At 43.9% G+C, this 26631-nt stretch overlaps 1 protein-coding gene across 3 annotated transcripts in view; it reads left to right on the forward strand.

Annotated features, from left to right (window-relative positions):
* The window catches only part of LOC121572132 (kin of IRRE-like protein 1), a 48441-nt gene that overhangs the window by 16429 nt on the left and 5381 nt on the right, over positions 1-26631 (forward strand). For 2 of the 3 annotated variants that reach the window (XM_045221814.1, XM_045221815.1), the window contains exons 3-14: positions 12425-12574; positions 12691-12848; positions 13192-13342; positions 13627-13732; positions 13957-14105; positions 15059-15186; positions 21579-21705; positions 21932-22032; positions 23730-23946; positions 24280-24387; positions 25791-25918; positions 26295-26411. In XM_045221814.1, coding sequence (XP_045077749.1) covers positions 12425-12574; positions 12691-12848; positions 13192-13342; positions 13627-13732; positions 13957-14105; positions 15059-15186; positions 21579-21705; positions 21932-22032; positions 23730-23946; positions 24280-24387; positions 25791-25918; positions 26295-26411 — 1640 coding nt within the window. The remainder of the gene's footprint in view (positions 1-12424; positions 12575-12690; positions 12849-13191; positions 13343-13626; positions 13733-13956; positions 14106-15058; positions 15187-21578; positions 21706-21931; positions 22033-23729; positions 23947-24279; positions 24388-25790; positions 25919-26294; positions 26412-26631) is intronic. The other variant, XM_045221816.1, reaches the window with a different exon arrangement.

Below are 26631 nucleotides of genomic sequence, written 5' to 3' on the forward strand. Positions count from 1 at the left end.
TTGCCTGTCTCTCTGTGTCTGTCTCTCTGTGTCTGTCTCTCTGTGCCTGTCTCTCTGTGTCTGTCTCTCTGTGCCTGTCTCTCTGTGTCTGTCTCTTTGTGCCTTACTCTCTGTGTCTGTCTCTCTTTGCCTGTCTCTCTGTGTCTGTCTCTCTGTGTCTGTCTCTCTGTGCCTGTCTCTCTGTGCCTGTATCTCTGTGTCTGTCTCTCTGTGTCTATCTCTCTGTGCATGTCTCTCTGTGTCTGTCTCTCTGTGCCTGTCTCTCTGTGTCTGTCTCTCTGTGTCTGTCTATCTGTGTCTGTCTCTCTGTGCCTGTCTCTCTGTGCCTGTCTCTCTGTGCCTGTCTCTCTGTGTCTGTCTCTCTGTGTCTATCTCTCTGTGCCTGTCTCTCTGTGTCTGTCTCTCTGTGCCTGTCTCTCTGTCTCTTTGTGCCTGTCTCTCTGCGTCTGTCTCTCTGCGTCTGTCTCTGTCTGTCTCTCTGTGCCTGTCTCTCTGTGTCTGTCTCTCTGTGTCTGTCTCTCTGTGCCTGACTCTCTGTGCCTGTTTCTCTGTGTCTGTCTCTCTGTGCCTGTCTCTCTGTGCCTGTCTCTCTGTGTCTGTCTCTCTGTGTCTATCTCTCTGTGCATGTCTCTCTGTGTCTGTCTCTCTGTGCCTTGTCTCTCTGTGTCTGTCTCTCTGTGTCTGTCTATCTGTGTCTGTCTCTCTGTGCCTGTCTCTCTGTGCATGTCTCTCTGTGTCTGTCTCTCTGTGCCTGTCTCTCTGTGTCTGTCTCTCTGTGTCTGTCTCTCTGTGCCTGTCTCTCTGTGCCTGTCTCTCTGTGTCTGTCTCTCTGTGTCTATCTCTCTGTGCCTGTCTCTCTGTGTCTGTCTCTCTGTGCCTGTCTCTCTGTGTCTGTCTCTTTGTGCCTGTCTCTCTGTGTCTGTCTCTCTGTGTCTGTCTCTGTCTGTCTCTCTGTACCTGTCTCTCTGTGTCTGTCTCTCTGTGTCTGTCTCTCTGTGCCTGTCTCTCTGTGTCTGTCTCTCTGTGTCTCTCTCTGTGTCTCTCTCTGTGCATGTCTCTCTGTGTCTGTCTCTCTGTGCCTGTCTCTCTGTGTCTGTCTCTCTGTGTCTGTCTATCTGTGTCTGTCTCTCTGTGCCTGTCTCTCTGTGCATGTCTCTCTGTGCCTGTCTCTCTGTGTCTGTCTCTCTGTGCCTGTCTCTCTGTGCCTGTCTCTCTGTGCCTGTCTCTCTGTGTCTGTCTCTCTGTGTCTATCTCTCTGTGCCTGTCTCTCTGTGTCTGTCTCTCTGTGCCTGTCTCTCTGTGTCTGTCTCTTTGTGCCTGTCTCTCTGCGTCTGTCTCTCTGTGTCTGTCTCTGTCTGTCTCTCTGTGCCTGTCTCTCTGTGTCTGTCTCTCTGTGTCTGTCTCTCTGTGTCTGTCTCTCTGGGCCTGTTTCTCTGTGTCTGTCTCTCTGTGCCTGTCTCTCTGTGTCTGTCTCTTTGTGCCTGTCTCTCTGTGCCTGTCTCTCTTTGCCTGTCTCTCTGTGTCTGTCTCTCTGTGTCTGTCTCTCTGTGCCTGTCTCTCTGTGTCTGTCTCTCTGTCTCTCTCTCTGTGTCTCTCTCTGTGCCTGTCTCTCTGTGTCTGTCTCTGTGCCTGTCTCTCTGTCTGTCTCTCTTTGCCTGTCTCTCTGTGTCTGTCTCTCTGTGTCTGTCTCTCTGTACCTGTCTCTCTGTGTCTGTCTCTCTGTGTCTCTCTCTGTGTCTCTCTGTGCCTGTCTCTCTGTGTCTGTCTCTCTGTGTCTGTCTCTCTGTGCCTGTCTCTCTGTGTCTGTCTCTCTGTGTCTGTCTCTCTGTACCTGTCTCTCTGTGTCTGTCTCTTTCTGTCTCTCTCTCTGTCTTTCAATCTCAGGCTCTCAATACAATTCAAAGGGCTTTATTGGCATAGGAAACATTTACGTTTACGTTGCCAAAGCAAGTGAAATAGATAATAAACAAAAGTGAAATAAACAATCAGAAATTAACAGTAAACATTACACTAAAGTTTCAAAGGACATTTCAAAAGTCATATTATGGCTATGTACAGTGTTGTAACGATGTTCAAATAGTTAAAGTACAAAAGGGAAAATAAATCAATATAAATATGGGTTGTATTTACAATGTTTCTTGTGGCAACATGTCACAAATCTTGCTGCTGTAATGGCACACTGTGGTATTTCACCTAATAATTTAGATATGGGAGTTTATCAAAATTGGATTTGTTTTCAAATTCTTTGTGGGTCTGTGTAATCTGAGGGAAATATGTGTCTCTAATATGGTCATACATTTGGCAGGAGGTTATGATGTGCAGCTCAGTTTCAACCTCATTTTGTGGGCAGTGTGCACATAGCCTGTCTTCTCCTGAGAGCCAGGTCTGCCTACGGTGGCCTCTCTCGATAGCAAGGCTATGCTCACTGAGACTTTACATAGTCAAAGATTTCCTTAAGTTTGGGTCAGTCACAGTGGTCAGGTATTCTGCCACTGTGTACTCTCTGTTTAGGGCCAAATAGCATTCCAGTTTGCTCGGTTTTTTGGTTAATTCTTTCCAATGTGTCAAGTAATTCTCTTTTTGTTTTCTCATGATTCGGTTGGGTCTAATCGTGTTGCTGTCCTGGGGCTCTGTGGGGTCTGTTTGTGTTTTTGAACAGAGCCCTAGGACCAGCTTGCTTAGGGGACTCTTATCTAGCTTAATCTTTCTGTAGGTGATGGCTTTGTTATGGAAGGTTTGGGAATCTCTTCCTTTTAGGTGGTTGTAGAATGTAATGGCTCTTTTCTGGATTTTGATAATTAGCGGGTATCGTCATAATTCTGCTCTGCATACATTCTTTGATATTTTACGTTGTACACAGAGGATGTTTTTGCAGAATTCTGCATGCAGAGTCTCAATTTGGTGTTTGTCCCATTTTGTGAATTCTTGGTTGGTGTGTGGACCCCAGACCTCACAACCATAAAGGGCAACTGATTCAAGTATTTTTTGCCAGATCCTAATTGGGATGTCGATCATTTTATGTTCCTTTTGATGGCAAAGAAGGCTCTTCTTGCCTTGTCTCTCAGATCGTTCACAGCTTTGTGGAAGTTACCTGTAGTGCTGATGTTTAGGCTGACGTATGTATAGTTTTTTGTGTGCTCTAGGGCAACGGTGTCTAGAAGGAATTTGTATTTGTGGTCCTGGCTTTTTCTCTCTCTCTCTCTATCTAACTATCCATCTCTCTATACCTACATTACCGGTCAAAAGTTTTGGAACACCTACTCATTCAAGGGTTTTTCTTTATTTTTACTATTTTCTGATGAAAGCTTTGCACACTCTTGGCATTCTCTCAACCAGCTTCATGGGGTAGTCACCTGGAATGCATTTCAATTAACAGGTGTGCCTTCTTAAAAGTTAATTTGTGGAATTTCTTTCCTTCTTAATGCGTTTGAGCCAATCAGTTGTGTTGTGACAAGTTAGGGGGGTATGCAGAAGATAGCCCTATTTGGTAAAAGACCAAGTCCATATAATGGCAAGAACAGCTCAAATATGCAAAGGGAAACAACAGTCCATCATTACTTTAAGACATGAAGGTCAGTCAATCCGGAAAATTTCAAGAACTTTGAACGTTTCTTCAAGTGCAGTCGCAAAAACCATCAAGCGCTATGAAGAAACTGGCTCTCATGAGGACCGCCACAGGAATGGAAGACCCAGAGTTACCACTGCTGCAGAGGATAAGTTCATTAGAGTTACCAGCCTCAGAAATTGCAGCCCAAATGCTTCACAGAGTTCAAGTAACAGACACATTTCAACATCAATTGTTCAGAGGAGACTCTGTGAATCAGGCCTTCATGGTCGAATTGCTGCAGAGAAACCACTACTAAAGGACACCAATAATAAGAAGAGACTTGCTTGGGCCAAGAAACACGAGCAATGGACATTAGACAGGTGGACATTTGTCCTTTGGTCTGGAGTCCAAATTTGAGATTTTTGGTTCTGACCGCTGTGTCTTTGTGAGACGCGGTGTGGGTGAACGGATGACCTCCGCATGTGTATTTCCCACCGTAAAGCATGGAGGAGGAGGGGTTATGGTGTGGGGGTGCTTTGCTGGTGACACTGTCTGTGATTTATTTAGAATTCAAGGCACACTTAACCAGCATGGCTACCACAGCATTCTGCAGCGATACGCCGTCCCATCTGGTTTGGGCTTAATAGGACTATCATTTGTTTTTCAACAGGACAATGACCCAACACACCTCCAGGCTGTGTAAGGGCTATTTTACCAAGAAGGAGAGTGATGGAGTGCTGCATCAGATGACCTGGCCTCCACAATCCCCCGACCTCAACCAAATTGAGATGGTTTGGGATGAGTTAGACCGCAGAGTGAAGGAAAAGCAGCCAACAAGTGCTCAGCATATGTGGGAACTCCTTCAAGACTGTTGGAAAAGCATTCCTCATGAAGCTGGTTGAGAGAATGCCAAGAGTGTGCAAAGCTGTCATCAAGGCAAAGGGTGGCTATTTGAGGAATCTCAAATATAACATATATTTGATATGTTAAATACTTTTTTGGTTACTACATGATTCCATATGTGTTATTTCATAGTTTTGATGTCTTCGCTATTATTCTACAATGTAGAAAATAGTAAAAAGAAAGAAAAACTCTTGAATGAGTAGGTGTTCTAAAACTTTGGACTGGTAGTGTATATCTCTGTAGTATACACAATAACTACTCATGGTGTGATTTTGGTAATGTACAGGAACTCAAGTCCTTTTGTTCACCCGACCTAGAATAACTCACAATCAAATGTCGACGCATTACCTCTGTAGAGAATTTTCTTCGTTTAGCGTCACAGCCATGTATATTCCACCTCAAGCCGATACCACGATGGCTCTCAATGAACTACAATGGACCTTGTGCAAACTGGAAACTGCCTATCCTGAGGCAGCATTTATTATAGCTGGGGACTTTAATAAAGCAAATCTAAGGAAAATGCTACCGAAGTTCTATCAACACATAGCCTGCAGGACTCACGCTTCAAAAACTCTCAACCATTGTTACTCTCCCTTCCGGGATGGCTACAAGGCCCTCCCCCGCCCTCCCTTCGGCAAATCAGATCACGACTCCATTATGCTCCTCCCTTCCTATAGGCAGAAACTCAAACAAGAAGTACCCGTGCTAAGGTCTATTCAATGCTGGTCTGACCAATCGGAATCCATGCTTCAAGACTGTTTTGATCACGCGGACTGGGATATGTTCCGGGTTGCCTCTGAGAATTGACATATGCACTGACACGGTGGCTGAGTTCATCAGGAAGTGTATAGGGGATGTTGTTCCCACTGTGATGATTAAAACCTATCCAAACCAAAAACTGTGGATAGATGGCAGCATTCGCGCAAAACTGAAAGCGCAAATCACCACATTTAACCACCCCAAGGTGACTGGGAATATGATTGAATACAAACAGTCCAGTTATGCCCTCTGTAAGGCAATCAAACAGGCAAAACATCAGTACAGAGACAAAGTGTAGTCGCAATTCAACGGCTCAGTCACAAGACTTTTGTGGCAGGGCCTCCAGACAATCACGGATTATAAAGGGAAAACCAGCCACGTCGCGGACACCGACGTCTTGCTCCGGGACAAGATGAACACCTTCCTCGCCCGCTTTGAGGATATCACAGTGCCATCGACACAGGGCACTCCCGAGGACTGTGAGATCTCGTTCTCCGATGTGAGTAAGACATTTAAGCATGTTAACCCTCGCAACGCTGCCGGTCCAGACGGCATCCCTAGCCACGTAGTCAGAGCAGAGCATGCGCAGACCAGCTGGCTGGAGTGTCTACTGACATATTCAATATCTCCCTATCCCAGTCTGTTGTCCCCACTTGCTTCAAGATGTCCACCATTGTTCCTGTACCCAAGAAAGCGAAGGTAACTGAAGTAAATGACTATTGCCCCATCCCATCTGGACAAGAGGAATACCTATGTAAGAATGCTGTTCATTGACCACAGCTCAGCCTTCAACACTATAGTACCCTCCAAGCTCATCATTAAGCTCGGGGCCCTGGGTCTGAACCCCGTCCTGTGCAACTGGGTCCTGGACTTCCTGTTGGGCTGCCCCCAGGTGGTGAAGGTAGGCAACAACACCTCCACTACGCTGATCCTCAACACTGGGGCCCCACAAGGGTGCGTGCTCAGCCCCCCTCCTGTACTCCCTGTTTACCTATGACTATGTGGCCATGCACACCTCCAACTCAATCATCAAGTTTGCAGACAACACAAAAGTGGTAGGCCTGATTACCAACAATGACGAGACAGCCTACAGGGAGGAGGTGAGGGCCCTGGCAGAGTGGTGCCAGGAAAATAACCTCTCCCTCAACGTCAACAAAATGAAAGGGGCTGATCGTTGGACTTCAGGAGACAGCAGAGGAAGCACGCCCCCATCCACATCAACAGGGCTGCAGTGGAGAAGGTGAAAAGCTTCAAGTTCCTCTGCGTACACATCACTGACAATCTGAAATGGTCCATCCACACAGACAGTGTGGTGAAGAAGGCGCAACAGCGCATCTTCAACCTCAGGAGGCTGAAAAAATTCAGCTTGGCCCCTAAGACCCTTACAAACTTTTACAGAAGCACCATTGAGAGCATCCTGTCGGGCTGTATCACCACCTGGTACAGCAACTGCACCACCCGCAAATGCAAGGCTCTCCCAATGCATCACCGGGACCACACTGCCTGCCCTTCAGGACATCTACAACACCCGGTGTCACAGGAAGGCCAAGAAGATCTTCAAGGACCTCAGCCACCCGAGCCACGGCCTGTTCACCCCGCTATCATCCAGAAGGCGAGGTCAGTACAGGTGCATCAAAGCTGGGACCGAGATATTGAAAAACAGCTTCTATCTCAAGGCCATCGGACTGTTAAATAGCCATCACTAGCCGGCCTCCACCCAGTACCCTGCCCTGAACTTAGTCATTGTCACTAGCCGGCTACCACCCGGTTACTCATCCCTGCATCTTAGAGGCTGCTGCCCTATGTACATAGACATGGAACGCTGGTCACTTTAATAATGGAACACTGGTCACTTTAATAATGTTTACATACTGTATTACCCATTTCATGTGTATATACTGTATTCTAGTCAATGCCTGCCTATTCAACCATTGCTTTACAATACTATTCTATCCACACGTTCTACATATATACTATATATTCTATATATTCTATCCACATACAGTCCATAATGTCTATACATCCCATCACATATACAGTACCAGTCAAAAGTTTGGACACACCTACTCATTCCTGGGTTTTCTTTATTTTTACTATTTTCTACATTGTAGAATAATAGTGAAGACATCCAAACTATGAAATAACACATATGGAATCATGTAGTAACCAAAAAAGTGTTAAACAAATCAAAATATATTTTATATTTGAGATTCTTCAAAGTAGCCACCCTTTGCCTTGATGACAGCTTTGCACACTCTTGGCATTCTCTCAACCAGCTTCATGAAGAATGCTTTTCCAACAGTCTTGAAGGAGTTCCCACATATGCTGAGCACTTGTTGGCTGCTTTTCCTTCACTCTGCGGTCCAACTCATCCCAAACCATCTCAATTGGGTTGAGGTCGGGTGATTGTGGAGGCCAGGTCATCTGATGCAGCACTCCATCACTCTGCTTGGTCAAATACACCTTACACAGCCTGGAGGTGTGTTTTGGGTCATTGTCCTGTTGAAAAACAAATGATAGTCCCACTAAGCACAAACCAGATGGGATGGCGTATCACTGTAGAATGCTGTGGTAGCCATGCTGGTTAAGTGTGCCTTGAATTCTAAATAAATCACAGACAGTGTCACCAGCAAAGCACCTACACACCATCACACCTCCTCCTTCATGCTTCACGGTGGGAACCACACTACTCTGCATCTCACAAAGACAAGGCGGTTGGAACCAAAAATCTCAAATTTGGACTCATCAGACCAAAAAACAGATTTACACCGGTCTAATGTCCGTTGCTCGTGTTTCTTGGCCCAAGCAAGTCTCTTCTTCTTATTGGTGTCCTTTAGTAGTGGTTTCTTTGCAGCAATTCGACCATGAAGGCCTGATTCACGCAGTCTCCTCTGAACAGTTGATGTTGTGATGTGTCTGTTACTTGAACTCTGTGAAGCATTTATTTGAGTTGCAATCTGAGGTGCAGTTAACTCTAATGAACTTATCCTCTGCAGCAAAGGTAACTCTGGGTCTTCCTTTCCTGTGGCGGTCCTCATGAGAGCCAGTTTCATCATAGCGCTTGATGGTTTTTGCAACTGCACTTGAAGAAACTTTCAAAGTTCTTGAAATTTTCCGGATTGACTGACCTTCATGTCTTAAAGTAATGATGGACTGTCATTTCTCTTTGCTTATTTTAGCTGTTCTTGCCATAATATGGACTTGGTCTTATACCAAATAGGGCTATCTTCTGTATACCCCCCTACCTTGTCACAACACAACTGATTGGCTCAAACGCATTAAGAAGGAAATAAATTTCACAAATGAACTATTAAGAAGGCACACCTGTTAATTGAAATGCATTCCAGGTGACTACCTCATGAAGCTGGTTGAGAGAATGCCAAGAGTGTGCAAAGCTGTCATCAAGGCAAAGGGTGGCTACTTTGAAGAATCTCAAATATAAAATATATTTTGATTTGTTTAACACTTTTTTGGTTACTACATGATTCCATATGTGTTATTTCATAGTTTTGATGTCTTCACTATTATTCTACAATGTAGATAGTAAAAATAAAGAAAAACCCTGGTATGAGTAGGTGTGTCCAAACTTTTGACTGATACTGTATATAATGAACAAAAATATAAACGAAACATGTAAAGTGTTGGTCCCATGTTTCATGAGCTGAAATAAAAGATCCCAGAAATGTTCCATAGGCACAAAAAGCTTATTTCTCTCAAATTTGGTGTACAAATTTGTTTACATCCCTGTTAGTGAACATTTCTCCTTTGCCAAGACAGGTGTGGCATATCAAGAAGCTGATTAAACAGCATGATCATTACACAGGTGCACCTTGTGCTGGGGACAATTAAAGGCCACTCTAAAATGTGCAGTTTTGTCACACAACACAATGCCACAGATGTCTCAAGTTTTAAGGGAGCATGGAATTGGCATGCTGACTGCAGGAATGTCCACTAGAGCTTTTGCCAGAGAATGTCATGTTAATTTCTCTACCATAAGCTGCCTCCAACGTCGTTTTAGAGAATTCGGCAGTACATCCAACTAGCCTCACAACCGCAGACCACGTGTAACCACACCAGCCCAGGACCTCCACATCCGGCTTCTTCACCTACAGGATCGTCTGAGACCAGCCACCCGGACAGCTGATGAAACTGAGGAGAATTTCTGTCTGTAATAAAGCCCTTTTGTGGGGAAAAATTCTGATTGGCTGGGCCTGGCTCCCAAGTGGGTGGGCCTATGCCCTCCATAGATTAGGGCCTAATTAATCTATTTTAATTGACAGATTTTCTTATATGAACTGTAACTCAGTAAACATTTTGAAATTGTTGCATGTTGCGTTTATATTTTTGTTACGTATATATAAACGTCCCTTTTTCTGGACCCTGTCTTTCAAAGATAATTCGTAAAGATCCAAATAACTTCACAGATCTTCATTGTAAAGGGTTTAAACACTGTTTCCCATGCTTGTTCAATGAACCATAAACAATTATTGAACATGCACCTGTGTAACGGTCGTTAAGACACTAACAGCTTACAGACGGTAGGCAATTAAGGTCACAGTTATGAAAACTTAGGACACTAAAGAGGCCTTTCTACTGACTCTGAAAAACACCAAAAGAAAGATGCCCAGGGTCCCTGCTCATCTGCGTGAACGTGCCTTAGGCATGCTGCAAGGAGGCATGAGGACTGCAGATGTGGCCAGGGCAATACATTGCAATGTCTGTACAGTGAGATGCCTAAGACAGCGCTACAGGGAGACAGGACGGACAGCTGATCGTCCTCGCAGTGGCAGACCACGTGTAACAACACCTGCACAGGATCTGTACATCCGAACATCACACCTGCGGGACAGGTACAAGATGGAAACAACAACTGTCCGAGTTACACCAGGAACGCACAATCCCTCCATCAGTGCTCAGACTGTCCGCAATAGGCTGAGAGAGGCTGGACTGAGGGCTTGTAGGCCTGTTGTAATGGCGGGTCGTCACCAGACATCACTGGCAACAACGTCGCCTATGGGCACAAACCCACCGTCGCTGGACCAGACAGGAATGGAAAAAAGTGCTGTTCACTGACGAGTCGCGGTTTTGTCTCACCAGGGATGATGGTCGGATTCGCGTTTATCGTCGAAGGAATGAGCGTTACACCGAGGCCTGTACTCTGGAGCGGGATCGATTTGGAGGTGGAGGGTCCATCATGGTCTGGGGCAGTGTGTCACAGCATCATCGGACTGAGCTTGTTGTCATTGCAGGCAATCTCAACGCTGTGCGTTACAGGGAAGACATCCTCCTCCCTCATGTGGTACCCTTCCTGCAGGCTCATCCTGACATGACCCTCCAGCGTGACAATGCAACCAGCCATACTGCTCGTTCTGTGCGTGGTTTCCTGCAAGACAGGAATGTCAGTGTTCTGCCATGGCCAGCGAAGAGCCCGGATCTCAATCCCATTGAGCACGTCTGGGACCTGTTGGATCGGAGGGTGAGTGCTAGGGCCATTCCCCCCAGAAATGTCCGGGAACTTGCAGGTGCCTTGGTGGAAGAGTGGGGTAACATCTCACAGCAAGAACTGGCAAATCTGGTGCAGTCCATGAGGAGGAGATGCACTGCAGTACTTAATGCAGCTGGTGGCCACAACAGATACTGACTGTTACTTTTGATTTTGACCCCCCTCCCTTTGTTCAGGGACACATTATTCAATTTCTGTTAGTCACATGTCTGTGGAACTTGTTCAGTTTATGTCTCAGTTGTTGAATCTTGTTATGTTCATACTATTTTCGATTTGTGTGCATTGTTGTGAATGTTAGATACTACTGCACTGTTGGAGAAAGGAACACAAGCATTTCGCTACACCCACAATAACTTCTGCTAAATATGTGTATGTGACCAATAACATTTTATTTTATTTCATATTCTCTCTCTCCTACTTAAATAAAGGCTTGTTATTCTATCTTTCATGCCACACTTTCGCCCTCTTTCCGCTCTCTCTTTCTTTGCAGCCTTCTCTCCCTGTTTCTCCCTCTCTCTCCTTCTCTATTTGCCTCTGTTCATGCTCAACCCCTCTATCATTATTCACTCCCCCTCCCTCTCTCCCCCCTCTGCCACTCTCTTCCTCTCCTTCACACTCTTTGCCTCTGCTCTCTCTCAAACCCTGTCTCATTCTTTCTCTCACTCCCTTCCTCTGCTGCTTTCTCCCCTCGTCCTGTTCATCTGTCCCCTCACCATTCCCCTCTCTCTCTCTCTCTCGCTCGCTCTCTCTCTCCCCCTCTCTCTCTCCGTCTCTTTTAATCACATTGTTACTGTAATGGTTCAGTGCTTCAAGCCAAAGCTTTTAAATAGAAACATGTGAATGAACACTGGTTCCCTTATACACACGCTCCCTCTCCCTGCCTCTCTCCCTCGCTCTCTCGCTCTCTCCCTGCCTCTCTTCCTCGCTCCCTCTCTCCCGTGCTCTTTCTCTCCTCCCTCTCTCCCTCTCTCTCTCTTTCCCTCCCTCACTCTCTCTCCCTCTCCCTGCCCATCTCCCTAGCTCCTTCTCCATTTTAGTCATTTAGCAGACGCTCTTACCCTCGCTCCTTCTCCCTCTCCCTTTATCTCTCCCTCGCTCTCTATCCCTTTCATACGCTTTCGCTCGTTTGACATTTCACATGCAAATACACGCGTAGACAACACACAGACACACATGCTATGCCACGTACAAGGACACACAAGGTTAGGGAGGGCAAGCTAATTTGAAGCATACAGTACATGCTACAGTGACAGAGAGATTCAGATGGAATTTATGTATAGGAGAGAGGACATGAAATCTGCACCAGCATTTCTGTCCGTTTGGAGTCCTCTAAAACGTCGTTGTCATAATGCATGCATTTCTTCTCTGGCTGGAGAAAGAGAGCATGGTTGCCACCTACTGGGGAGAATGTATAGCACCACTGGATCTGTGAAAGAGAGCATGGGTTACCACCTACTGGGGATAATGTATAGCACCACTGGATCTGTGAAAGAGAGCGAGAGAGCGACAGGCAGAGAGAGCGTGCGCACACATGCGCATGTATGTGAATATGTGCATGGTTGTGTGCATTTGCATAAGGAATTATGCACAGATGTTTTTTGTTTGCCATCGTTACATTCAATACATTCCAAATGAGCTTTTCCTTCTCATTTATCATTCAACCAGCCTCCACTGGTTGTCCCTATATGTCTGACTCTCTCCCTTCCCTCCAGCCTGGCCGAGGTACCGTGTGATGCGGGTGCAGGAACTGGGCCAGTATAACCTGGAGATCATCTCAGCTGAGCTGTCTGATGACTCCCTGTACGAGTGTCAGGCCCCAGACGCTGCACTACGTTCTAGAAGAGCCAAACTCACTGTCCTCAGTAAGATACAGCAACTGTGTGTGTGTACATACGTGTGTGTGTGTGTGTGTGTGTCTGTGTCTGTGTGTGTGTGTGTGTGTGTGTGTGTGTGCGTAACCCCCCTCTCCTGTGTCCAGTCCCCCCAGATGACCCAGTGATCGACGGGGCCCCTGAGGTGCTGTTGAATGCAGGTGACCACTATAACCTGAGCTGTGTGTCCCGCGGGGCCAAGCCCCCTGCCATGATAGAGTGGCAAAAAGACGGCCTCCCCGTAGACGGAGCAGTCAGCACCACCGTGAGTCAATTAAACATGCATCTACACATACAGTACCAGTCAAAATTTTGGACACACCTACTCATTCAAGGGTTTTTCTATATTTTTACTATTTTCTACATTGTAGAATAATAGTGAAGACATCAAAACTATGAAATAACACATATGGAATCATATAGTAACCAAAAAAGTGTTTTAAAAAATCTAAATATATTTTATATTTAAGATTCTTCAAAGTAGCCACCCTTTGTCTTGATGACAGCTTTGCACAGTCTTGGACTCAATCATGTTTCACCTATACTCTTTCTCATCCTTATATTGGCTGCCTTGTCTTCCTTCTTCTTCTCCCTTCTCTCTCCATCAGGAGGTGCTCCCAGACAGGAAGAGGGTGACGACCCACAGCTTCCTGCCCATCCACCCAGTGGACACAGACACAGGGAGGAACTACAGCTGTGTGGCCAGCAACCTGGCTATCCCCACTGGGAAACACACCACCGTCACCCTCAACGTACACCGTAAGTCACCCTCAACGTACACCGTAACGACTTGTTCATAACATCCCCTTAGCTTTACATATATTGACTGTTTACTGTATGACTGAATATCTGATGTTATTTAAGGACAACAGTTTCTAGTGACAACCAGTAGATACACTTAGATCCCTGCCCAGGAACCTTGAGGTGGTTCTCTCTTTTTCCACCATCTCTCTCTGCCCCCCACTCCTCCCTCCTTCTCTCTATCATTTGCTTATTTGCTGATGTATCTGAGTGACTTAGTGATTCTCTGCCCTCTCCCCCAGACCCCCCCATGGTGACCCTGTCCATCGAGCCTCGCTCCGTCCTAGAGGGGGACAGAGTCACCTTCACCTGCGCCGCCTCTGCCAACCCTCCTATCATGGGATACATGTACTGTATACCTCTGTCTACCTCTATACATCTGTTGATCTGTCTGTCTATCTATATGTCCACCTATATCTCTAGCTGTGCATTAGCCTAGCTGGATAGAATCTATCTATTTGGGTATGTTTCATGTGTTATTTGTTGTGAGCAAGTGTTTGGCCAATGCGGGAATCAAACCCACAACTCTGGCAGTACATGTCTATTCATACAATATGTATGTTCTTTCTTAGGTGGGCTAAGGGTGGAGTGATCCTGCAGGGAGCCAGAGAGAGTGTGTTCACCACCAAAGCTGATCACTCCTTCTTCACAGAGCCAGTGTCCTGCTCAGTGTTCAATGCTGTGGGTAAAACCAACGTCAGCATCCTGGTCGATGTACACTGTGAGTCTGACTGAACCTCCATGGCTGGCAAATACTCTGTCAGGGGTGAAAGTAAGGTGGTACGTTCCGGTACAGTTCGGTACAGCGTCCCGGCAAAATAAATAGTGGGGGTACGCCGTACCGGTAAAACATGAGCCTATCACAATAATTAAAACAACATTTCAAGAAAACTGTAGGTTATTACACCATTATTTATCATTAGGCTACCGCATGTCAGAGGCATGAAAAATGAGTGAATGGACTTGAAAACGGTTGGTATAGCCTACGCTCCAAAATACGATGTGGTTAGACGAGAACACTGACGTTTTGCCAAGGCAGAGATGAATGGCCGACATCGAGACGCGCGCGGACAGCAGTGGATGCATAAATTATGGCCTAATGACAATCACCAAAATGTCATTACACTTTGTGGTTTTTTACATAAAATATGTATTTTTCCATTCACCACTGTTTGGAGACTGGAAATATGCTGCGAGTGGATGAACGTGCTAGGGTAGCCTACTAAAGGAGCCCTTTGAAGTGATTGTTTGACAATCAGATGAAAACATCATGACTGGTTGTGCCACAGTAAAAGGTAATACATTTTAAAAGTTAAATGACAAATCTTTACGACTAGGCCTTACAGAGATCCTATTGAATTAATATGGATTCTGCTGTATATGTAATTCTATGATTAAGCGTGTGCACACACAGGAGGTTCCAAACCGGGAAGAAATTAAATCTACTTTCACCCCTGACTGTTAGTCTCTTCTCGATCTCAATCTCCCCTCATACTGTATCCCCATCTCCTAAACCTAGTCATCTATACTCTCTCTCTCTCTCTCTCTCTCTCTCTCTCTCTGTCTCTCTCTCTCTGTCTCTCTCTCTCTGTCTCTCTCTCTCTCTCTCTCTCTCTCTCTCTCTCTCTCTCTCTCTCTCTCTCTCTCTCTCTCTCTCTCTCTCTCTCTCTCTAGTTGGTCCTATCCTGGTAGTGGAGCCTAGGCCAGTGACTGTGGACATAGACTCTGATGTCACTCTGAACTGCAAATGGGCTGGCAACCCTCCTCTCACCCTCACCTGGACCAAGAAGGGCTCCAACATGGTGAGAACCAGCTCTCTCTCTAACTCCTCTACTCTCCTTTATTTTGCTGTCTGTATCTTTATAGTCTCCCTCTCTCTTCTATTCCTTTGTCTCTATTCTTTTTTGCTCCCGTGCTCTGTCCATCTCTCTCTTTCTCTTGGCATTTTCCTGATGCCCCCCCCCCCCTCCGCTTCTCTCCTCCATCTGTCTCTCTCTCTGACTTCTTCACCTCTGTCCGTCGCTATTTTATTCTCTTTTTCATTCCTTCAGTGTCCATTTCTCGCTCTCATCCTAATCTCTTTCTATCTTTTTATAGTCCCCCTCTCTCTTCTATCCCTTCCTTCTTCACCTCCTCCTGTTTTTAGCGCTGTCATAATCTTGCCTTGGAGGCAGAACTGAGTGAAAAAATATCCATTCTGTCAAAATTACGTTTTTTGTTTTGCTTTAAGGTTAGGGTTACGCTAGCCTCGTCCCGAAACAGGCTTCCCTTAAACGGGGAGCCTGGGCGGGAAGCCTGGGGAAGTTCCATGGAGGAAATCAGCTAAAGAGGGGTCGGAACCGGGTATAAATCAGTGACGCCGCGTAACACGCCATACCAATCAAATGCCTTTACATCACAGAAGATTGAAATATAACAAAACTTTGACATAGAAACACCTGATTTCCGTTGTTTAAAAACGTTTATTTTATTTGATTAATTATGAAATTATGAAAAACCAGTGGTGGAAAAAGTACCCAATTGTCATACTTGAGTAAAGGTAAAGATACCTTAATAGAAAATGACTCAAGTAAAAGTGAAAGTCACCCAGTAAAATACTACTTGAGTCTAAAAGTATTTGGTTTTAAATATACTTAAGAATCAAAAGTACAAGTACAAGTATAAATCATTGCAAAGCAGTCAGCCACATATTTTTTTTTTACAGATAGCCAGGGGCACGCTCCAACTCTCAGACATCATTTACAAACCAAGCATGTGTTTAGTGAGTCCGCCAGATCAGAGGCAGTAGGGATGACCAGGGATGTTCTCTTGATAAGTGTGTGAATTAGACTATTTTCCTGTCCTGCTAAGCATTCACAATGTAACGAGTACTTTTGGGTGTCAGGGAAAATGTATGGAGTAAAAAGTACATAATTTTCTTTAGGAATGTAGTGAAGTAAAAGTAAAATTTGTCAGAAATATTAATAGTACAGTAAAGTACACATACCCCCAAAAACTACTTAAGTAGTGCTTTCAACTATTTTTACTTAAGTACTTTACACCACTGTGAAAAATATTAATAACATTCCACCCATGAGGCCAAAGAGGGCGTTTTTGGTCATTGACTGCAGGAAAGGGCAACTTAACATTGACACTAGTTCATTTTTAAAATATTGTTTAACAATTAAAACAAGTTTAAATACAATTAAGATAACTTGTTTGTAAAGATTAGACATCTTAGTCTAAACAACAGTAGATCATTGAGTAGTAACAAATAGGCTATTATTACTAAAGCATCATTTCAGGTGGCCAACCTTGCTCCACTGATCCCTGATCTACTGGGTGAGCAGACTTCTATTCCAGCCCAGCAATAGCACACTTCATTATCAACTCATTAGATTTGATAAGTTGAATCAGGTGTGTTATTGCTGGGCTGGAATTGGCCTGCTCCAATTGTAATAGGTTTATACATTCTGTGTGATGTTTAACTGTATTTTTGGATACAACATTTTCTAACATAGGTAGGCCTACACATACAGTGCATTCTGAAACTATTCAGACCCCTTTACTTTTTCCACATTTTGTTACATTACATCCTTATTCTAAAATGTTTTTGTATTTTTTATAATCCTCAGCAATCTACACACAATATCCCATAATGGCAAAGCGAAAACAGTTTTTAAACTTTTTTTTGTACATTTATATACAGTGAGGGAAAAAAGTATTTGATCCCCTGCTGATTTTGTACATTTGCCCACTGACAAAGACATGATAAGTCTATAATTTTAATGGTAGGTTTATTTTAACAGTGAGAGACAAAATAACAACAAAAAAATCCAGAAAAACGCATGTCAAAAATGTTATAAATTGATTTGCATTTTAATGAGTGAAATAAGTATTTGACCCCTCTGCAAAAAAAGACTTAGTACTTGGTGGCAAAACCCTTGTTGGCAATCACAGAGGTCAGACGTTTCTTGTAGTTGGCCACCAGGTTTGCACACATCTCAGGAGGAATTTTGTCCCACTCCTCTTTGCAGATCTTCTCCAAGTCACTAAGGCTGACGTTTGGTAACTCGAACCTTCAGCTCCCTCCACAGATTTTCTATGGGATTAAGGTCTAGAGACTGGCTAGGCCACTCCAGGACCTTAATGTGCTTCTTCTTGAGCCACTCCTTTGTTGCCTTGGCCGTGTGTTTTGGGTCATTGTCATGCTGGAATACCCATCCACGACCCATTTTCAATGCCCTGGCTGAGGGAAGGAGGTTCTCACCCAAGATTTGACGGTACATGGCCTCGTCCATCGTCCCTTTGATGCGGTGAAGTTGTCCTGTCCCCTTAGCAGAAAAACACCCCCAAAGCATAATGTTTCCACCTCTATGTTTGACGGTGGGGATGGTGTTCTTGGGGTCATAGGCAGCATTCCTCCTCCTCCAAACACGGCGAGTTGAGTTGATGCCAAAGAGCTCGATTTTGGTCTCATCTGACCACAACACTTTCACCCAGTTCTCCTCTGAATCATTCAGATGTTCATTGGCAAACTTCAGACGGGCCTGTATATGTGCTTTCTTGAGCAGGGGGACCTTGCGGGCGCTGCAGGATTACAGTCCTTCACGGCGTAGTGTGTTACCAATTGTTTTCTTGGTGACTATGGTCCCAGCTGCCTTGAGATCATTGACAAGATCCTCCCGTGTAGTTCTGGGCTGATTCCTCACCTTTCTCATGATCATTGTAACTCCACGAGGTGAGATCTTGCATGGAGCCCCAGGCCGAGGAAGATTGACAGGTATTTTGTGTTTCTTCCATTTGTGAATAATCGCACCAACTGTTGTCTCCTTCTCACCAAGCTGCTTGGTGATGGTCTTGTAGCCCATTCCAGCCTTGTGTAGGTCTACAATCTTGTAATTGACATCCTTGGAGAGCTCTTTGGTCTTGGCCATGGTGGAGAGTTTGGAATCTGATTGATTGATTGCTTCTGTGGACAGGTGTCTTTTATACAGTGGGGGAAAAAAGTATTTAGTCAGTTCTCCCACTTAAAAAGATGAGAGAGGCCTGTAATTTTCATCATAGGTACACGTCAACTATGACAGACAAATTGAGGGAAAGAAATCCAGAAAATCACATTGTAGGATTTTTAATGAATTTATTTGCAAATTATGGTGGAAAATAAGTATTTGGTCACCTACAAACAAGCAAGATTTCTGGCTCTCCTGGAGTGGCCTAGCCAATCTCCAGATCTCAACCCCATAGAAAATCTTTGGAGGGAGCTGAAAGTCCGTGTTGCCCAGCGACAGCCCCAAAACATCACTGCTCTAGAGGAGATCTGCATGGAGGAATGGGCCAAAATACCAGCAACAGTGTGTGAAAACCTTGTGAAGACTTACAGAAAACGTTTGACCTGTGTCATTGCCAACAAAGGGTATATAACAAAGTATTGAGAAACTTTTGTTATTGACCAAATACTTATTTTCCACCATAATTTGCAAATAAATTCATAAAAAATCCTACAATGTGATTTTCTGGAATTTTTTCTCTCATTTTGTCTGTCATAGTTGACGTTTGTCTGTCATAGTTGACGTGTACCTATGATGAAAATTACAGGCCTCTCTCATCTTTTTAAGTGGGAGAACTTGCACAATTGGTGGCTGACTAAATACTTTTTTTCCCCACTGTACAGGTAACAAGCTGAGATTAGCAGCACTCCCTCTAAGAGTGTGCTCCTAATCTCAGCTCGTTACCTGTATAAAAGACACCTGGGAGCCAGAAATGTTTCTGATTGAGAGGGGGTCAAATACTTATTTCCCTCATTAAAATGCAAATCAATTTATAACATTTTCGACATGCGTTTTTCTGGATTTTGTTGTTGTTATTCTGTCTCTCACTGTTCAAATAAACCTACCATTAAAATTATAGACTGATCATTTCTTTGTCAGTGGGCAAACGTACAAAATCAGCAGGGGATCAAATACTTTTTTCCCTCACTGTACATAAAAAAAAGGTTACTCAACTGGCAGCTTCATTAAATACTGCCTGCAAAACACCAGTCTCAACGTCAACAGTGAAGCGGCGACTCCAGGATGCTGACCTTCTAGGCAGAGTTGCAAAGAAAAAGCCATATCTCAGACTGCCCATCTTAATCTTTTCTTTTTATTGGCCAGTCTGAGATATGGCTTTTTATTTGCAACTCTGCTTAGAAGGTCAGCATCCCGAGTCGCCTCTTCACTGTTGACGTTGAGACTGGTGTTTCTTGCGGTACTATTTAATGAAGCTGCCAGTTGAGGACCTGTGAGGCGTCTGTTTCTCAAACTAGACACTCTAATGTATTTGTCCTCTTGCTCAGTTGTGCACCGGGGCCTCCCACTCCTCTTTCTATTCTGGTTAGAGCCAGTTTGCACTGTTCTGTGAAGGGAGTAGTACACAGCCTTGTACGAGATCTTCAGTTTCTTGGCAATTTCTCGCATGGAATAGCCTTCATTTCTCAGAACAAGAATAGACTGACGAGTTTCAGAAGAAAGTTTCTGAAACAGTTTTCAACTGTGCTAACATAATTGCAAAATGGTTTTCTAATGATCAATTAGCCTTTTAAAATGATAAACTTGGATTAGCAAACACAACGTGCCATTGGAACACAGGACTGATGGTTGCTGATAATGGGCCTCTGTACGCCTATGTAGATATTCCATTAAAATTCAGCCGTTTCCAGCTACAATAGCCATTTACAACATTAACAATGTCTACACTGTATTTTGGATCAATTTTATGTTATTTTAATGTACAAAATAAATGCTTTTCTTTCGAAAACAAGGACATTTCTAAGTGACCCCAAACTTTTGAATGGTAGTGTATGTACATGTGATATTTCATTTTATTTGATAAATTAGCAAACATTTCTAAAAAACTGTTTTTGCTTTGTCATTATGGGGTATTGTGTGTAGATTGATGAGGGAAAAAACAATTTAATCAATTTTAGAATAAGGCTGTAACGTAATAAAATGTGGAAAAAGTCAAGTGGTCTGAATACTTTCCGAAGGCACTGTATAACCCATGGCATATAGGATATACCCTTAGTCTCTTGGGACTTCTTTCTCTTCATCTGCAAACAGGCTTACACAGCTTTCTGAAGACAGAAAACATCACAAAGAAACAGGCTTCATTATACTCAAATTAGACAGCACTGAATACTATGTTGCTATTATCTCTCTGTCCTCTAAAGTTTTCCCCTCTAGGGACTGGAACTGGAGAATCTTTTCACAATGTCCTCCCACAAAGTGACCTGCCCTATCCAGTAGCCTACACTCTCCCTTTACTGATCGCTCGAGCTACAATTTCACCCTCTTCCATGGTTGTTATCTACAAATGCATTTGTATTTTTAATTTTCAATAATTACATCAAGATTGCTAGTTATAGGAAGTTAGCTGGCTGATGACATTTAATTCACTAAACTAAACAGTGTGTAAAATTAGCTAGCAAGCAGCTCAGTTGAGTTGGCCTACTGTAGCCAGCTAGCTAGCTAGCTAATATTATATATATATTTTTTTACATTTAAGAAATGTATTTACTGGCACTGCCTCCTTTTCTTGGGTCCTTACAAAAACAAAATAATGGGCATCTTCATGATATTTTCTGTGGTAGAATGGAAACAACTAAAAAAGTCTGTCACCAGAGCGGTTTAGAACGTGTTGTGACGTTTACCTTTACCAGCGTAATCCACTTTAAATTTCAATACATATAAATCACACACTGTCAGCCGCACTTGATAACTTGAAAACTAGCACTTAAAGCTAACATGGGCAACAACAACAACTACCCGGACGGAACACAGTGACGCACTTAACACACAGTACCCCTTCTACGGGCGTGTGGGGGGAGGATCCAATCAAAATCGGACCGTTCAAAAAGTGTTTGCAATACAAAATTCTCCAGACCTCCAAGGGCGGTTTGACAATGACATGATTTTGGAGGTATGGCAATGCGAGACTAGTGTTAGGCATTAGGGTTAGCAGTGTAGTTAAGGTTAGGGTTAGGATAGAAATGTGATTTTATGACTTTGTGGCTGTGCCAGCTAGTGACCACTCTGCAGAGCTGCCTTCAGTAAATGAGTCATCCCAATAAATGGAAGGAAAGTAGAATGGTTTCATCATCGCACTCCTCTTTTCTTCTGTTTATCTCGTTCTCTCTGTTTGTCCCTGATTCCCTCTCTCTCTCCATCCCTTATAGGTTCTTAGTAATAACAACCAGCTGTTCCTGAAGTCAGTGAGCCAGGCGGACGCTGGGCAGTACGTGTGTAAGGCCATCGTCCCCAGGATCGGAGTGGGAGAGACAGAGGTCACTCTCACTGTCAACGGTACATAACACCGAAGAACACACACAACAGTACCCTCTTAGAAAAAAGGGTTCCGAAAGGGTTCTACATGGAACCCAAAAGGGTTCTTCAAAGGGTTCAAAGAACCCTTTTAGGTTCTAGGTAGAAACTTTTTTTCTAAGAGTGTAGATAATAAATACTGGTGCTATATGGAATATAACACCCCCTCACACTTTCTCTCTCTCTTTCTCTCTCTCTTTCTATCCAGGTCCCCCCATCATCTCCAGTGAGCCTGTTCAGTATGCGGTGAGGGGGGAGAGAGGAGAGGTCAAATGCTACATCGCCAGCACACCTCCACCAGACAAGATTGTAAGTGGACAGTTGATACTCTACAAACTCTACTGCAAGCTTATACATGACCACATGACCACCTATACATTATTGTCATCATGAGACTGACATAGTCGACACTCTATCAGCGGTTCCCAAACTTTTATGTCTTGTGACAGCCATCAAAATCTTTTGGAATTGTCCTGAGACCCACCAAGTAAACAAACCCAATGTTTCTAGCTGGGGACACTTCTATCTCCTTCACTCCACTTGTCTCTCTGGTCTGAATGCACTCAGACAGTGTCTGTGTCTAAAATGGCACCCTATTCCCTACATAGTGCACCCAATGGGCCCTGGTCAAAAGTAGTGCACTGTATAGGGAATAGGATGCCATTTTGGATGCAGTCAGTGTGTAGTTGGTCTCGTCCTCCACTCCTCTCCTCTCTAAACCTTGTGAGTTTAATTCTCTCTGACGCACCAGGCTGCCTCTAGAATGCAAGGACAGAAAAAGAGTTATAAAATATGAAGTACAGGAATGGCAGGAACAGTTGTCCCGGCAAATTCCTCCGCCAGAGTTTCTCGTTTTTCAGAATAAATGGTAGATTATGGGAACATGTGGCCTTATGCATTTTTAAATACTCTCTCATACTTCAGTGTGAATAATAGCTTTTAGTGGGTTGGAAGTTGAGGAAGTGTGTAAGATTCTCACCAACTCTAAAACCACTACATGTAACTCTAAAGTCCAAGAATAGAGCGATATAGCTGCTTGGAACTGTTGCTGTTGGTTGTGTGTGAATCTCATAATGTGGGCATTGTAAGTGTGTGTGAATGTTTTGGGATGTATGTGTTTGTTTGTTTACTTTAGTGTGTGTGTGTCTTTAAGTGTGTGTGTGTGTGTCTTTCTGTAGACTGTACATATGTGTATACAGTGGCAGACTTACCATTAGACAACTCAGGCAATTGCCTGGGGCCTCACATCATCAGGGGTCTCGTGAACTTGCCATCATTTTGTTTATTAATACATCATGTCTCTGTTATCTTTCCTTCTTCTTCTGCTTGAGGCCCTCCTCCGATGTGCGCTATTTAGAGTGACCGTCTCTGGTTGTGACAAACGGAGTGGATTCTTTTTTCTTCCTCTGAATTCTGCTCTAGCTTTTGAATGGTTGGGTCCATAAGCTATTATGACCCCATTCCTGAAAGCTAAGACTCTTTCTATTTCCCTCTACGACACTCACAAGCTGTGCAGGACATGTTAGAAAGGACTGTGACAAAACCGCAATTGAAAACAATGCATGTCTTTTTTTCTACACACACAATTATTACTTGATGAACATTCAAATATATTTTTTATCCATATCACTCACTTTGTGATGCCAATTAAAATTGTTACACCTTTCCCAAAATGATTGCCCACCACTGTACTAAATGGTGATGCAAAGACCTTTACTAGTGAAGGGTATTTCAAGTCTTTTCAGTTAGCCTTTTCGTTCTGCTTCGTTCACCTAAAAGAGCCAGCTCCGTACAGCTCTTCATTCAGTAGCCATGGGGGGGCCTCAGACTGGCCTCTACCTGGGGCCTCCAAATCACTAAGTCCACCCCTGTGTGCGTACTCCTCTAAATGTGCGTATGTACATCTATGCATATATGTGTTTGTGCATAATGCATGTGTGTGTCAGTGCACATACAGTATAGGGTATGGGTGTGTGTTAATGTGCGCCTGCCTGCCTGTGTTCCAGGTGTGGGCGTGGAAAGAGAACGTATGGGAGAAGGAGAAAGGGACTCTGTTGGAGAGGTACACGGTGGAGCAGAGTAAACCTCTGTCTGAGGGAGGGGCTGTCCTCTCCACCCTCACCATCAACAACGTCATGGAGGCTGACTTCCTGTCCACCTACAACTGTACTGCCTGGAACTCCTTCGGACCCGGGACCATGATCATCACCCTGGAAGAGACCGGTACGACTAGAGACAAACAACAACAACAACACCATTATATTCATACTCCTAACTTGATACGACCAGACATCCCTCCTCAAAAATAACAACAACAACAATAACCACCATATATATTCATGCCTGCTCTATTACAATGTTTTAGCTGAATCGGCATGTTGTATAAACAGCTAACTGAACGCTATTGCATTGACCACTTACATTTTTCTGTAACATTTCTCTCTCCGTCTCTCTCTCTCCTCCCTCTCTCTCGCTAACTGTCTCTCTCTCTCTCTCTCTCTCTCTTCCCTCTTTCTCTCTCCCCCTCCCTCTGTCTCTCTCTATTCCCTCTCTCAGAGGAGGTACCAGTGGGTATAATAGCAGGAGGGACTGTTGGCTGCACCATCCTGCTGTTCCTGTGTTTACTAGTCCTGGTGCTCATCTTCTACCGACAGCGCAAAGGCAGTGAGTGACACCTCCATCTACTGCACACAGATCAACCAAATAGGAAATATCAAACACATACACCTGTAAAATACAGTAGCAAACACATACAAATACATATTTCACATACCCATGCCTTGAAAACATCATATACACCTGAACTTCCTCAAAAAGCAATATATTATTCACATGTTTACACTTACATTAAATACATACAGGAAGACATACAAGACCACTGATAATCTCCTCGATCTGGGGCTCCACGCAAGTTCTCACCCCGTGGGGTCAAAATGATCACAAGAATGGTGAGCAAAATCCCAGAACCACACGGGGGGACCTAGTGAATGACCTGCAGAGAGCTGGGACCAAAGTAACAAAGCCTACCATCAGTAACACACTACGCCGCCAGGGACTCAAATCCTGCAGTGCCAGACGTGTCCCCCTGCTTAAGCCAGTACATGTCCAGGCCCATCTGAAGTTTGCTAGAGTGCATTTGGATGATCCAGAAGAGGATTGGGACAATGTCATATGGTCAGATGAAACCAAAATATAACTTTTAGGTAAAAACTCAACTCGTCGTGTTTGGAGGACAAAGAATGCTGAGTTGCACCATACCTACTGTGAAGCATGGTGGTGGAAACATCATGCTTTGGGGCTGTTTTTCTGCAAAGGGACCAGGACGACTGATCCGTGTAAAGGAAAGAATGAATGGGGCCATGTATCGTGAGATTTTGAGTGAAAACCTCCTTCCATCAGCAAAGGCATTGAAGATGAAACGTGGCTGGGTCTTTCAGCATGACAATGATCCCAAACACACCGCCCGGGCAACGAAGGAGAGGCTTCATAAGAAGCATTTCAAGGTCCTGGAGTGGCTCTAGCCAGTCTCCAGATCTCAACCCCATAGAAAATCTTTGGAGGGGAGTTGAAAGTCCGTGTTGCCTAGCGACAGACCCAAAACATCACTGCTCTAGAGGAGATCTGCATGGAGGAATGGGCCAAAAATACCAGCAACAGTGTGTGAAAACCTTGTGAAGACTTACAGAAAACATTTGACCTGTGTCATTGCCAACAAAGGGTATATAACAAAGTATTGAGAAACTTTTGTTATTGACCAAATACTTATTTTCCACCATAATTTGCAAATAAATTCATTAAAAAATCCTACAATGTGATTTTCTGGAATTTTATTTATCATTTTGTCTGTCATAGTTGACGTGTACCTATGATGAAAATTACAGGCCTCTCTCATCTTTTTAAGTGGGAGAACTTGCACAATTGGTGGCTGACTAAATACTTTTTTTCCCCACTGTATACTTAAACATATACAGTACATAAACATACACATACTGTATCTAAATCACTATACCCTGACATATATCCAGCAGTATTCAACTGTGTGCTGTGCTGTTGTGTTGTGCTTCCAGGTCGTCGCGGGGTCACGCTGGGTAAACCAGACATCAAGGTAGAGACAATAAACAAGGAGACCCACAGTCTGGAGGAGGACTCCGGCAGCGTTTCCACGGCATCACGCATGGTCAAGGCCATGTACTCGGTGAGTCACCATGACAACGCTACAGCAGGTTGCCTTGAACTTTGCTGGCTTTGGTTTATGTTACCCAAGTTTCCCCTCAGGCGATAACTAAAGTTTTTTCAATAATTCCAACGACGCCTCAACTCTGAAGCTATCACCTTACAGCTAACCCTTTAACAGAAATGCAAAATTTATTTTTCTGTCATATCAACTTTTGCTGTTCTATCTTTTCAATCACAATACTCAGAATTTTTTACACTTTTCAACTTAAAATTCGATCTGTCACTTTCTCTTCCTTACCTCTTCTTTTTATTTTTTATTCTTCGGTCCCCCGCCCCCCCCTCTTATGTTGGATTCCTCCCCACCTTTGTTGTTTTTTCGTTGTTTGATGGTTTAGTTTCTGCCCTCTTCTGTATCCTTCTCTCCCTCCTCTCAGCCCTTTAAAGATGATATAGAATTGAAACAGGACCTACGTAGCGACACGTTAGACACTCGCCAGGAGTACGACCTGAAGGTGAGATCATCTTACACACGTGCCTTCAGAAAGTGTTCACACCCCTTGACTTATTCCACATTTTGTTGTGTTACAGCCAGAATTCAAAATGGATTCAATATATTTTTATCTCACACATCTACACACAATACCCCATAATGACAAAGTGAAAATATGTTTTTTAGAAAAGTTTATTGAAAATGAAATACAGAAATATCTCATTTACATAAGTATTCACATC

This window comes from Coregonus clupeaformis, chromosome 8 (assembly GCF_020615455.1).
Source record: "Coregonus clupeaformis isolate EN_2021a chromosome 8, ASM2061545v1, whole genome shotgun sequence".
In the NCBI taxonomy this organism is placed as follows: Eukaryota; Metazoa; Chordata; class Actinopteri; order Salmoniformes; family Salmonidae; genus Coregonus; species Coregonus clupeaformis.